The sequence below is a fragment of the Furipterus horrens genome, unplaced genomic scaffold (assembly GCF_987537825.1).
Source record: "Furipterus horrens unplaced genomic scaffold, mFurHor1.1.pri manual_scaffold_9, whole genome shotgun sequence".
In the NCBI taxonomy this organism is placed as follows: domain Eukaryota; kingdom Metazoa; phylum Chordata; class Mammalia; order Chiroptera; family Furipteridae; genus Furipterus; species Furipterus horrens.
The window spans coordinates 71437809-71450807 of NW_028327179.1; the positions used below are offsets into that span (position 1 = coordinate 71437809).

The 12999-nt window shown below is 41.0% G+C and overlaps 1 protein-coding gene across 4 annotated transcripts in view; it reads left to right on the plus strand.

Annotated features, from left to right (window-relative positions):
* Nucleotides 1-555: 555 nt before the first annotated feature.
* The window catches only part of ST7 (suppression of tumorigenicity 7), a 348571-nt gene continuing 336127 nt past the window's right edge, over nt 556-12999 (plus strand). For 2 of the 4 annotated variants that reach the window (XR_016513065.1, XM_090287402.1), the window contains exon 1: nt 556-871. Coding sequence is in view for 3 of the 4 variants with exons in the window: in XM_090287402.1 (XP_090143528.1) it covers nt 721-871 (151 nt within the window). In the remaining variant the exon portion in view is untranslated. The remainder of the gene's footprint in view (nt 872-12999) is intronic. The other 2 variants (XM_090287403.1, XM_090287404.1) reach the window with 2 other exon arrangements.

Here is a 12999-nt window from a genome sequence, read left to right on the forward strand (position 1 = left end):
TATCCCAGAGAATTGTTTATATTAAAAACAGGCGAAGAGTTGTTTGAACTATGATTGCCCCCAAACCAAAGGTAAACGGCTTGTGCAACCCAAATCTTAAGAGTGATTTCTCTTCAGGTCTACTAACCGGCGACAGGAGCACACTTAATCTTTTTCTAGTTGCCCAGGGCTTGTTCACCCAACTGAGCCTTAATTCTGAGAGAAAAAAATAGTGAAGGGTTTAGGACCTCGTGCCCTGACACACGTCTTACTGCAATCGAATTCTGGCTCAAGTGTAAGGTAACGGTACTCAATCGCTTTGTGCCTCAGTTTTCCTACCTGTATAATGGGTGTTATTGAAGGATGAAGTGAAATTATACAGACCTTGGAGTGGTGCCTCAAATATAGGAAGCCCTCAGCATTTGTTATTATGTCAAGTTTCCCTCAGTGCCTCCTCGAATTATCTAAATGTGGGCATAATAAATATAAATGGCATCAGACCATGAGGGGGCAGGGGCCACGTGACCCCTCCACGAAAGCCACTTCTATGGGCTTCTGAGAATTAGCACTAAAGCTGGAAAAAGGAAGGCTAGCGCGCCCGCGACCAGGGCGGGCGGCAGTCGAGCGGGCTCCGGAGGCGCTGGGGCCGCGGCAGCTAGAGCAGCTCGAGCGGCGCCTCGGGGCTGGTGAATCATCCCGACAGACACAGAGAGCCGTGGCAGCAGAGAGCAACGCTGAAAAATGGCTGAAGCGGGCACGGGCTTTCTGGAGCAGCTCAAGTCCTGTATAGTTTGTTCTTGGACTTGTCTCTGGACCGTGTGGTTCTTTATCGTGCTCTTCCTGGTCTACATCTTGCGGGTACCCTTGAAACTCAACGACAACTTGAGCACAGGTAAGGCCCCGGCAGCCAGGCCTGTGGCGCTCTCCCCTCCCCCGCCCTGGAAAGTTAGTGCCACTCGAGCGGGGCCGAGGCCCGCACAGGCGGCGACTGGGGGCGCAGTCGGGGCTGCTCCAGGGCCCTTGCTCCGGACGCCCGTGGCCACCAGCTGAGGACCCTGCGCCTCGAGCTGCCGGGCTGGCGCGCGGGGCGCTTAGGGGCAGCCGGCCGCCTTCCCGGCCCCGCGCCTGCGGGGACTGCGGGGACGAGGTGCCGGGCACACGCCCGTGCTGGGCCCGGCAGGCGGCGATGGCACTTGGGCCCTAACCAGCCCCCTCCTTGGTGCTAGTCACCGGCGCCGGTAGGGGACGGATGTGGGGAGCGAGGGAGTTTCCGCGGACACCCCCTTGATGTCTGCGCATGAGCTCCGAGAGTTCCTTGTCGTTAGACCGTGCCCTTCCTCACACCCTCTCAGCTGTTCTGTGCTGAACGTCCCGAAGAGTAGTCGGGCGAGGTGTCTGTCCCCAACGCCGGCAGGACACAACCGGCCTCGAGCGCCCCCTGGGGTGCTGACCGAGGTGCCCAGCAGCTAAGCCCCCAAAAGGGGCTATCTCCGGACCCTGGGTCCGGGACGGTCCGAAGGTGCCCTCCATCCGCCCAAGTTTTAGCCCCCGTTTTTTTGAGTGGGGGAGAGGGACATCGCTCTTAACTGAGGCCGAGAGAGGGAGGGATTCCAGAAGGTACTCTTAAAGGTATGGGTGACGTCTCAGGTTACCAAACGGAATGTTGGAATGTCGAAGGGAAGAAAAGAAAGACGCTAAACCAGTGATCTCGACTCTCCTCTCTCCCCTCTCTCGGCCCGCATAAGGCTCTGGTAACCAGTCAGGGCCCGCAGGCGTCATCCAAGGTCCCAAGTACAGAAAGTAATTAGAATAGGATCTTTATAAACTTGCAGTCAGCCAATCCAGTCCTTAGAAAACAACCACAAAGAAAACTCACAGCAACAGTAACTCCAGCGACGCAAAGGATATTTTGCAGGAAGGGTTACAGTCCTTGAAGTCTGCAAATAGTTGTGGGATTGGTTAGATTATATATTTGTTTTTGTTTTTTAATATCCCAGTACTTTGGGAAATTCTTACAGTCCAGAATCTATGTATAAGTAATATCTATGTATATGTCTGTGTATATGTATATTTTCTACCAAGGGTGTGGTTTACATTCTTGGGGAGTCTAGGTCTGCAAATGCATTTTCCTGTGTGGTGTTAACTGTACTGACACAATTTTTAGAACATTTGAGATAATGTACTCACTAAGTTAGTACTTGTGCTTTTAAATATAAACCTTGGACATCTTGATTGCTTTAACTGGAACTCATGTTCATATTTACATTGGTTTCATAGTATCCTTTGGGTTAGTACCGCTGCCAAACATATAGGATTCTGCACCCTAGAATCACTTAATCATTTTAATAGCCATTGCTCAACCCTTGGATTCAGTCAAACCACAGGCCATGGTTTTCTGGCTTTTCATCTTTAGAGTGGCTGCTTGTCACAATACTGTCTTCCTTGCCTTATGTAAGTACATCTCTTAAGATACTTCTAGTCCCGAACTCCTGTAATTGTAAGAAGTTGTTTGCATACATGTAGTAAGAGGATCTTATATTTATGGGTAAGTAGGTTTGATTGTTTTTCCTCCCAAAAAAGGTAATTGTAGGGTTTTAAAAATGCGAATGTTCTCATTTAAACTTTTTTATTTCAGAATACATATCTGTATGCTACATTTTCTTAAAGTAGGTTAAATAATCATCCAGATGTGTATATGTGTGTATGTGCCCATAAATACTACATACCAATGCTTTATGAAGAACAGGTGAAAAGCAAAGTACATGTTGGGAACGTGTCGATTTTTAAGAAAGAAGTTGTTAGGTCTTCTTACAGCAATTTTAAATATTTTATTTGTTTACTTTTAGAGAGAGGGGAAGGGAGGAAGAAGGGGAAGGAGATAAACATTGATGTATTAGACATATATCAATCTGTTGCCTCCTGCAGCCCCCAACTGGGGACCTGGCCTGCAGTCGAGGCATGTGCCCTGACTGGGAATCGAACCAGTGACCTTTGGGTTTGTAGGCCAGCACTCAATCCACAGAGCCACTCCAGGGTATCTTACAGCAATTTTAAAGCTAGCATTTCTCAAAAGTACCTTTGTTCATTTGAATAGGTCCATTTCTCATTGAGCTTCTAAGAAAAAAAATATGAAGATGAGCAGGCCATCTGTTTTGAAACTCATCAGACACATGATAGATGAGTCTGAGGCTATTTCCCCCAGTGATGCTAGACTTCTGTTTTCACATTGGTTTTATGCACATTTTAGTCATAAAGGAAGGTAAAAGGAGAAGCACACTGAGAGCAGCTACCTCTGCTATTTCTATGAGAAGTAGGGGGAGAGGCAGGCATTGGACCCTCCAAGGGTGGAACTTGCTCTTGCAGAGAGATCTAAAGGAGTTATAATGGGACACATTTTGCTGGTCCTAAGCCCTGTGGTGCTTGCTCTTTCTGTGAGGTGAAGGCAAGTGGCGCCGGAGAGGAAGTTGAATCTAGAGCTGCTTTTAGGGAGCTGTGGTTGTTGCAGGCCTTCTTTCTCTGGAAACCGGAGGACATCACAGCGGGGCAGTAGATCCCTGAGGCAGCCAGGAGCCAGGACTTCCATGACACAGGCTCAGCTCTGCTCTTTTAAGGTCGTGAAATCTGGTAAAAATGTTCCCGAGTTGTTCTGGATGTCTCTTTGGCTCGTTTTTCTAAATATCTTCATTATTGGTGGCACCTTTAATATTTCTAACCTCTTTTGATCATATTTTGTGGTAAATGTGCTAAACCCATTAAAAAAATTCTTGAATGCCTTCTATGCATATGGCATTGTGACAGGTACTATGATGGGAAAGATAATACAAGTTTGTAAAAATCAGGCTAGTTTCTAATGTGGGTAGAACTTCCCATAATACAAAATGGGAGCTTCTCTTGAACTGAGTTTTGGAGGATGAGAATTCCACACTTGTGAGTTGGGGACACAGATGATAGGCCTCCCAAACAAAGGCATGAATATATGAAAGTACCAGTTGGTTTCAGGGAACTGTGAATCATGTGGAATTTAAAACAATAAAGGAAAAGGATTAGTGGACAATGAAACTTTACAGTTCTCTCATCATGTGTAGTTTTCCAAGGAAAAATACCTTCAGGGTTCTTTTCATGCTGTGCCTTAGTTTCAGTTTTCCTCTACTTCCACCGGTGGATTTGCTTGACCTTCATTGCATTGAGCCTGTGCCATTTAGGGTAGGAATAGAGTTCAAAGAATTCCACAGTATTCTGTTAGACCACATAGAGAAAACTTCATATAGGCAACCAAATCTTATAATGAAAAATGAATTTTAAGGAAAGTGGAGAAAGCAAACATATTAGGAATAGCATACACCGGTTAGCTTTGATAATTGCTTTTTTGATACTCTGCCCTTGAGTTGGATAGGAGAGTTAAAGTAATTTTATGATTTACTGAAAATACAATGAACTTTGAACAAGATTTTTTTTTTTTTATTCATTGGCTCCATCCTCACTGGTCAAGAGTAGCCCATGACATTTGTCTGTCTTCTGGTGTGCAAATAAAGAAATGCTGAGTTAATCCTCATGGGGTCTCATTCTCTTGGGAGGGAATGTTGGAGTGGGAAGTAGAAGTCTGGGCTGTTGATATAAGGTGGGGCACTGTTCACACCTGGTCAAAGCTGTACCACAGTAATGGGGTTAAGGGATTAGAAGCAGGGCACAGGAGTTACGCCCTTCCTGCACATATGAGCAAGATATAGACCATCTTCCTCTTTATTATCTACTTACCACCTTGCTTGATGCCTGGCCTATAGGAAGTACCCACTTAATATTCTTAATAAATGGATTAGTACACTGTAGAAATTTCTTTCTCTTTTTTTTTAAGTATATTTTATTGATTATGTTGTTACAATAGTTCCAATTTTTTCCCCTTTACTCCCCTCCACCCAGTATCTCCCTCCCCCAGCATCCCCCCCCCAAGTCCATACCCATGGTTCGTAAAAAATAACTATCCCTCCCTCTCAGATATTAAGACCCTTTGTAATCTTGTAAAGGACAATGGGCGAAGGTCTCAAGCTCCTCTAGCTGCTTCAAGCTGGACGTGGTCGTCGTCCTACCTACCCTTGGGTCCAGAAATCCCTAATAATAGTGGGGGTGTGGAGGGGAGGGTGGCCTTCCCACATGGGGAAGGATTGTGCAGACTCCAGGTCAGTTGGCTGTCTCCGGACAACGGCGTGCTTGGTTTAGCAGGCTGGCATCCTTGTTGTGTTCTGGGGGCCACAGATTTGGCAAAAAGGGTTAAAAAGCATCATTCAATCCATAACTACTAGGTGACAAAAGGCAGGGATTAATTTTTCAATGTTCCACATTAGGAGAAAAAAAAAAAAAAAAAGGGCTTCTTTGGAGGAAGGTGTGCTAGGCACATCTCGCCTGTCCAAAACCCTTTTGCCCATTATATTTAGTTTGGGCTGAGGGAAATAGTTTATGTTTCCCCCCTCTCAGACCTCTGGGCCCTTTCTGTCCAAGCCATTAGGATAGAAAAGAGAATTCAGTTTTAAAGTGAAGCCCACAGACCACCCCATTCTTCACCAACCCAGCCATTTAGTTCAGCCAAACTGTTGAATCTCAGGAGGCAGTGCTGCAGAGAGGATTAAGTGAGGCTTATGCGTACAGACAATCACTCAGGTAATGCGGTCATAGGCTTATGCCCATTGAAAACAGAAAACACATGTTAATTTATGTAACAGAACCCACAAACAAGTCTCTAAATCTGTAAGACTGTCTTATTGGGAAGACATCCAGTTGCAAGGCACTTGACATTCTACTTGCCTGCAACTTGAATCTCTTTGGTGATATCACAGATATGGTTTAATTTTCAAGTGAAACCATTTTTTAAATGAGAAGAAACTTTTAAGACGGTTAGCTGCCCTACTTTACAGTCTGCCACTGATCATTGTGATTTTCCTTGAATAATGATTTTTCTCCCTAAGATTACTCTCCTTGTCTTTAAAGGGACTACATTAAGTTCATTTTTAATTTATCCTGTTCGTTTGCATAAACACAACAAGAGCAGCAAATGATCACCTATGATCTTTAGTTCTGTTTTGCTGGAACTTACCCAAGGAACATTTAGGGTGGCCCTCAGTCTGCTCTTCAGGGCACAGAAGCTGGGCCACATACCTGGCATTCATCCTTGCCTGTACACACCTGTCCTTTCCAAGTCTTTCTGGTTTTCCATTGTGCCTTAAGGTCCCTTCTAGCCATCTTTCAGGAAAACAACCTTCGTTCCTTCCCTGGAGAGATTGCTGTGGACCGCACAACCAACCATGGCAGCAGGCCTTTTATTTCGCGGGCTTTTATTACCTTTGAAAGTCATTCCCAGTTCCTCAGAGCTTTTTGGTTACAACCTGAGCCCAAGCATGTCTCCTTTAGGCTTGACATTCCAGTCAAAGGCTTGGTCAGAAAAAGGAACCTCTATTAACAACTGGTCTTATTAGTTCTATGCAAAGAAACTTAAGTCATTACTTATTTGTTTAGAATGCCAAACTCTGGAGAGATCAAATAGGGAGAAAAATATACAACGTGAAGGAAAATCTTTGTCCTAATATTCACTGAACTGGCATTTCCATTCTTCATATTTTCATTTTCCCCCACTAAAAAATTTTTTTGTTTGTTTTTCCATTACAGTTGTCTCACTTTTTTTTCCCCTCTTGCTTCCCTGTATCCTGCCCCTCTCTTCCCCCACATTCAGTCCCCACTCAGTTGCCCATGTCTGTGGGTCATTTATACATGTTCTTTGATTTGACACTTCCCCTTTTTACCCCCTTTTCTCCCTCCCACCTCCCCCCTTGTTACTGTTAGTCTACTCCTTGTTTACATACCTCTGGTTCAATTTTGCTCATTTGTTTGTGTTGTTCATTAGTTTCCTGTAATAGGTGACAGCATAATGTATTTTTCTTTCGTTGCCTGGCTTATTTCGCTAAGCATAATTCTCTCTAGTTCCATCCATGTTGTTGCAAATGGTAGAAGTTCCTTCTTTCTTTCTGCTATGAACAAGATTTTTAAAAGCCTCTGAATTATATCATTACTTGTCAGTTTTCAAGTGATTTTTAACATCCTAAAACAATACTTTTCCAAAAGGGCAGAAATTTAATTAATAGGAGTAGCCATGCAGGATATTACTCACAAAGAACAATAAAATAGATTAGTTTAAAAAATAGTACCATAACTTACTTTGTACTGTGATGTTGATAGCACTTTCTCATCTACCTTACGTTCTGAGATTTTAGATGCTGAATTTAAAACACTTTGCATGATAATGCCTTTTATTAACATGTGCACTTTTGCCATTTTTGTTTGTACCATGCAACTTAAGTGATTTTTCAGTTTTTTTTTCTGTTTCCTGGAACGCAAGTTTTCAAAGATCTTTGAAATCCTATTTCATTCCATTTGTGAAACAAATGTAATAGTCTGACCTAGGCTATATTTATATTATAAAACGTGCGTTTGTGTCATTTAAGGTGATAAATACAGATGCAAAATTCTCATATTACTGAACTGAAGTGATACAATAAATACATAATTTCATGTACAGCTCAGTTTAGAGTATTTTCATTTGTAAATAGTTGCTCTAAATTTAATTAACACTGGACTTCTCATCTGGAGGGCCTGTTTTTGGTTTATCTACATCTTTTGCTCCCGCTGTGCCTGTTTAAAATCTTATCCCATCTGTAAATCCCACCCATCCTTCAAGGACTAGCTTACATGCTGGCTTCTGATTGTTTCAATTGAAGGAAATATTTCTTCCAACTTTCACAGAGTATTATCTGAGAGGGATGTTGGCAGTGTTTGTTTACCTTGCATTATATATAAAAGTGTGTCAGTGTGTGTAGGTGTCTCTTTCTGTATACATTTTTCATAGCTTCTGCTAGACTAGTTCTTTGTTTCCCAGTACAATTCTTTATGCATAGTGGGTTCTTACCATTCACTGCATGAAAGAATCTTTAATTTATTGTGTACCCAGTGAGTTGGGATAGGAACAGTGGAATTGATCAAATACATTACTGTGCATTATCTGGGTTTTCAGCTTTAGATTGAGCTGTCACAAAAACTTAAAATATTCTCTAATGGGTCATGTGCATCTAATTCATGGTGGCCCAGTGTATGAACACACAGAAAGAAAATTTTCTCATTAATGTCAGCTTTGAGTTGAGGATCCCAGACACCTTAGTTGCTCTTATTTTGGGAGACGTTTTTCTCAGCCATTAATGAAGCGGTCTGAATGATGCTTTTTTCCCGTCAGACCCTCAGTTGCCATAAATATACAATGCTGGCTTTACATTCCTTAAGGCTCTTTCTAGCTCTAGGATTCAGTTTCAGTCTCTTGGGATTAACTTCATTGAGTCCAGAGTATAGAACCAAACAATTGCAAGGACTTAATAAATGTTTTCCAGTTTGGACTCTTAATTCTTACTGAGTCGGCAGCCGTCCGTCTCGAGAGACGATGGTGTAGCTTCTCAAGAGTCTATCTGCACTGCCGAGAATGGTTGTGCAGTCCGACTCGGGAGTGACACGGTATCTGTCTCCTCCCGTGTTGAAGTGAAGCTGAAGCTACAGAGCCTGGGCAGGGTGATATGGAGGGTCTGCTGTTGCCCATGCAGCAGACCCCCCCTCTCTTCGCAGCTGAAGGATCCAAGGGAAAGACGGAGTCAATACAGCTTGGCTTCAGGTGCGCAGCAGGAGTTGCCGGTGTTGACTACAACGTCAAACCGCCTTAGGGACTCCGGCTCCGGATTTTCTGTCGGGGTTTACTCCCCTAGCCTTTCCCCTGAAGAGGTATGCCGCAAGGCAGCAGAGGTTTTTTGGAGTCAGAGTTTTCCTTCTCTGATGTGCCCTGACTGGAAGATCGAACCAGCGACACTTAGCTCGCAGGCCAACGCTCAATCCACTGAGCCACACCAGCCAGGGCTATCTTACTGAGTACAATTCCACATTTTGTGTGGCTTCCTTCAAAGGCTTTCCTTCTTAAAAGTAAACTCTATATGTACTGTCCTGGCTTACAGAGTCCCATGATCTGATCCCTTTCCACTCCTTCCATCTGAATTCCTACCATTCTTTGTTAAGGTCGCTACCTCCAGACATGTTCTGATTCTCTCTTATTCTTAAACATGTCTGCTTGACCTTCTGGCTTTTACACTAGCTATTTCTTCCACCAGAATGCTTTTCCATTTGATGTTTGCATCATAGTCTTCTTAGTAGTCACACCCCTGCTTAAATTTACTTCTTTTGAGGGATTTTCCTTTACAATTCATTCAAAAACGACCATCCAGTCATTGTTATATCACTGGATTTGAATTCTCTGCATAGCACTGAGCATGGTTTGATATAATTCATGTTTATTTATTTATTGCAGGAGTCAGATCATCAGACTTTGTGTGCCAGGGTAACAGTTGTCTCCCATATGTTTGTCTTGTTTTGTCTGTCTTGCTGTGTATCCCCAGGATCTCGAACAATGAGTATTTGGCCCTAACACATATTCAGTATGTATTTGTTGAGTGAATGAAAAACTATGTCAGTTGGTTGTAGTGACTCAGCAGTAATACTGTCCTTTAGGAAATGATTTTAAAATCTATCTTGTAGTCATTTCTTATGAGATTGAGAATTATGTTTACTGACTCAAAGTTATAAAGATTGCCCCCAAATATTAACTGATGTTCCAAAATAATAATGTTTTGATCCATTCTTAAGGGGTAGAATTTAAGGAAGGCTTATCCTTCTGGTTCTTATTGTAAATTAAATTTAATACAAAAAATGTTGAGTCAAAAATTGATTGCATTGGATACAATTTGTGTAGCATAATCTGGAACTTCAAAAATAGGTAGCACACTTACCACATTTACCATAAAAATGTGCAAATTTAAGTACCTCATATTAATTGTAAGGATGGAGCTTGGGGTTCTACTAATGTGCATATTTTTTCTAAAGAATTTCCAAAAATTACACTAAACAGGATAATGGATTGGTTGTAAACACACTACTGAATGTCTTTGGGGAAGGATGGGGTAATAGAAGAAAGATATGTCTGAGAAAATTTTCAGAAGAATATTGGCAAGCATTATGAAACTTAACATGTGGAAACATAATTTGAAGTGATGAGAAATATTTAAACACAATTTTAAGTTCATGTTTTTACACATCCCTTCCCTAACTATAGAAACCATTTCTAGGTTTATATGAGAAGCCATAGTGAAAATAGTTTTAGAATCATGGAAACTTGCTTTATTGCCAATTTTACTGGAATATTTCTTTCTCCATAAAGTAGTGCCATATTTATTGAAAGAACGAAATACCAGCTGTGTTGTGATGAAAAGCACCATTGGATTTAGGAATTTGAGTTCAAATCCCAGGACAATAATCTCTTTCATAGTTTTATTTGAACTCTAAATGAGATAACCTTTAGCATTGAGTCCTGAGCAGAGCACATAAATAATATTAGCAAGCATATATTGTATACCTGGTTGTTCTAGTCCATTTCACTGACTCTGAATTGTGTTCATTCACTGGTTAATTCATTCATCCATTGGTTTGTTTATTCATTCATTTGCAAAAGCAGGCATTGTAAAATTGAAGTTACATCATTCCTGTCAATTATTTTTGAGATACACAATCTCATGTCACTTGTATTCCTTCTAGTTTCTTTACTTTGTTTTCTGTGCTAAACAATTAATATCCCCTAATATGTTGCCAAGTTCACTAATGCTTCCAAGTATATTTTGCTCCCTATGAGCAAGGATTATATCTGGTTGAAATTAGATCTTAAATATAAGATTGAGTGTAAATCTGTAGATTGGAACTAGGAAGGGATGAGAAATGAACATATATTGAGTTCTTACATGAGCCAGGCACTGTGCTGCCTGCTTTATCAGTGGTCGTTAGGCTCCCTGGGCTTGTCCGCAAGTGTGTTTATACCCCATATAAACAACTATATAGCTGATATTTTTTTACCTTGGAATGAAAATTGTTCAAAGGAAAACTAGTACTGTTATAATACTAGTTGTCCTATTAAAGGAAGCATACAAGTGAACACATTTAAACATGTGTTTTAATGGAAAGCAGCTTAATTTATGGATGAGAATGAGAACTTGGTGGAGATTTTTGGAAGGGACTATTTCCTTAGTATACTCAGAAGAACTTGAGAATGGGGATTATGACTTTTTAATTTTTGTATTTCTGTCATATGGTTATTGCTCAGTGATGATACATGAAAAGAGGAATGCGTGGATACTTTGGGTGTTTTTAAGGCCTTCCAAGATTGATAGCACTGGTGGTTCTTGTTTTACTTCACCAACTAAAGTTTTTCTTTCCTTTGGTTCAGAGGGTTATTGCTAGTACTCTGCCTTCAAGGATGGGTTTATTTGGCTCACAAATGAAACTCACAGAGATAAAGGATACTTCTGAAGTAACCAGGGCAAGAGTTTGAAGGCAAAGGGAGGAAATAAAGTGTTCCGGTGTATTAGAGGGAGAAATTCAGAGCAGAAAAACACTGTGGACAAGAAGGGATAGTATAGTATAAGTGTGGCTGCTCAGATGGGTCAGGACAGCTTAGTGATTGTCTAGATGGCTGGAATAGGATTGATAGAAAGTATACAACTGGACAAATACTACTTAAGGAGTGTTCCTATGTATATAAACTGTAATAGGCACCACCCTGGGCATTCTGTGAATATTTGTGTGGTTGAGATAGTTGCCTTCGGCTTCCCAGCTTGGTGAATAATGGCTCCCTGGACTGGAATGCAACTTCATAGGAGATGGTAAAGTGAAAGGACAGCACTTTATAGATTGCAAATTACTATTTAAATCCAAGGCATTATAGTAGCTTGTTTCTGTAGAAGTTTGTATTCTAAGGGCTTTGTTTCTCACAATGAAATGACAGGTTAAAATACAATGGGATCTCATTTATCCTGCATATTCTTTCTAAAGAATATCCCAAAATTACACTAAACAGGATAACTGATTGTTTGTAACCACACTACTGAATGTCTATTTGTTGTAAACATGAAAGAATATCTCCTGATATCCTCATTCTATTTGCGATGTCATTGTGTAGATATCTATAAAGTGTTTTGAGTTTCCTGGAAGAGAGAATTTGTAATGAAATTCATTTTTGATGTTACAGTGGAGCAGGATAGTTGCCCATGTGTTCCTGTTACCAGTCCTTCAAACAGGCATTTCTGGGCTACCTACTGTGCTAAAATAAGAAACTTGACAGGCCCAGTTAGCTCTAGCAGTTTTTCATATTAGGCTGTGTCTGTGGCCAGAGGAGTCCCTGTTTAATTGGGGCTGCTAAAACTCTCAGCAAAATAAGGCATTTATCCGAGAGAGCATTCCGCTCCCCCCGCTGAATTTTAGGAAACTAAAAATATACTAGTTATAAACATACTTTTTGTTTGTTAAGTTGACCTCCAAATCTAATATAGGATTTGGGGTAAGTGTCAGTCTTTATAAAAATTTGAGCAAGCCTGTCAAGGATTTTAAAAGGATCTCTTAGGTGAGTGAGAAAGGCTTTTTTTTTTTTTTTTAATAAAAAATCTTAACAATGTAAAATAGCACAGTTACATGAGACTTTCTGAGGCATAAAATAGTCTTTATAAAATAAGTGGCTTTTAAAAAGCAGTTTGGATTTATGTGTGATTTAGAATTAGAAGGGGTTTTATGGTTTTGTTTTGTTTTTAAGCCAGTTGTAATACCATTCTAAAGTGTTATTAGATTAGCAATAGGTAATAGAATGCTTACAGTTTTTCCCTCTGCTAAGTTTTTCCACTTTCTAATTTCTTTTTGGGAATAAGAGAATGAAATTTATTTCTTTACCAAATTGACCTTTTTCATTTATTTGACAGGTCTTGTTTATTAAACGTTATTAATAGAACTAATAAAGTAGTGCTCTTCAGGTGTTTCTCAATTTATCACATCCACTTGACTTGATTGTTTTCCTTCTGTGACATATATTTAGATTCCTATAGTGTCACATACTAAGAACTGGTGTGATCTGATTTG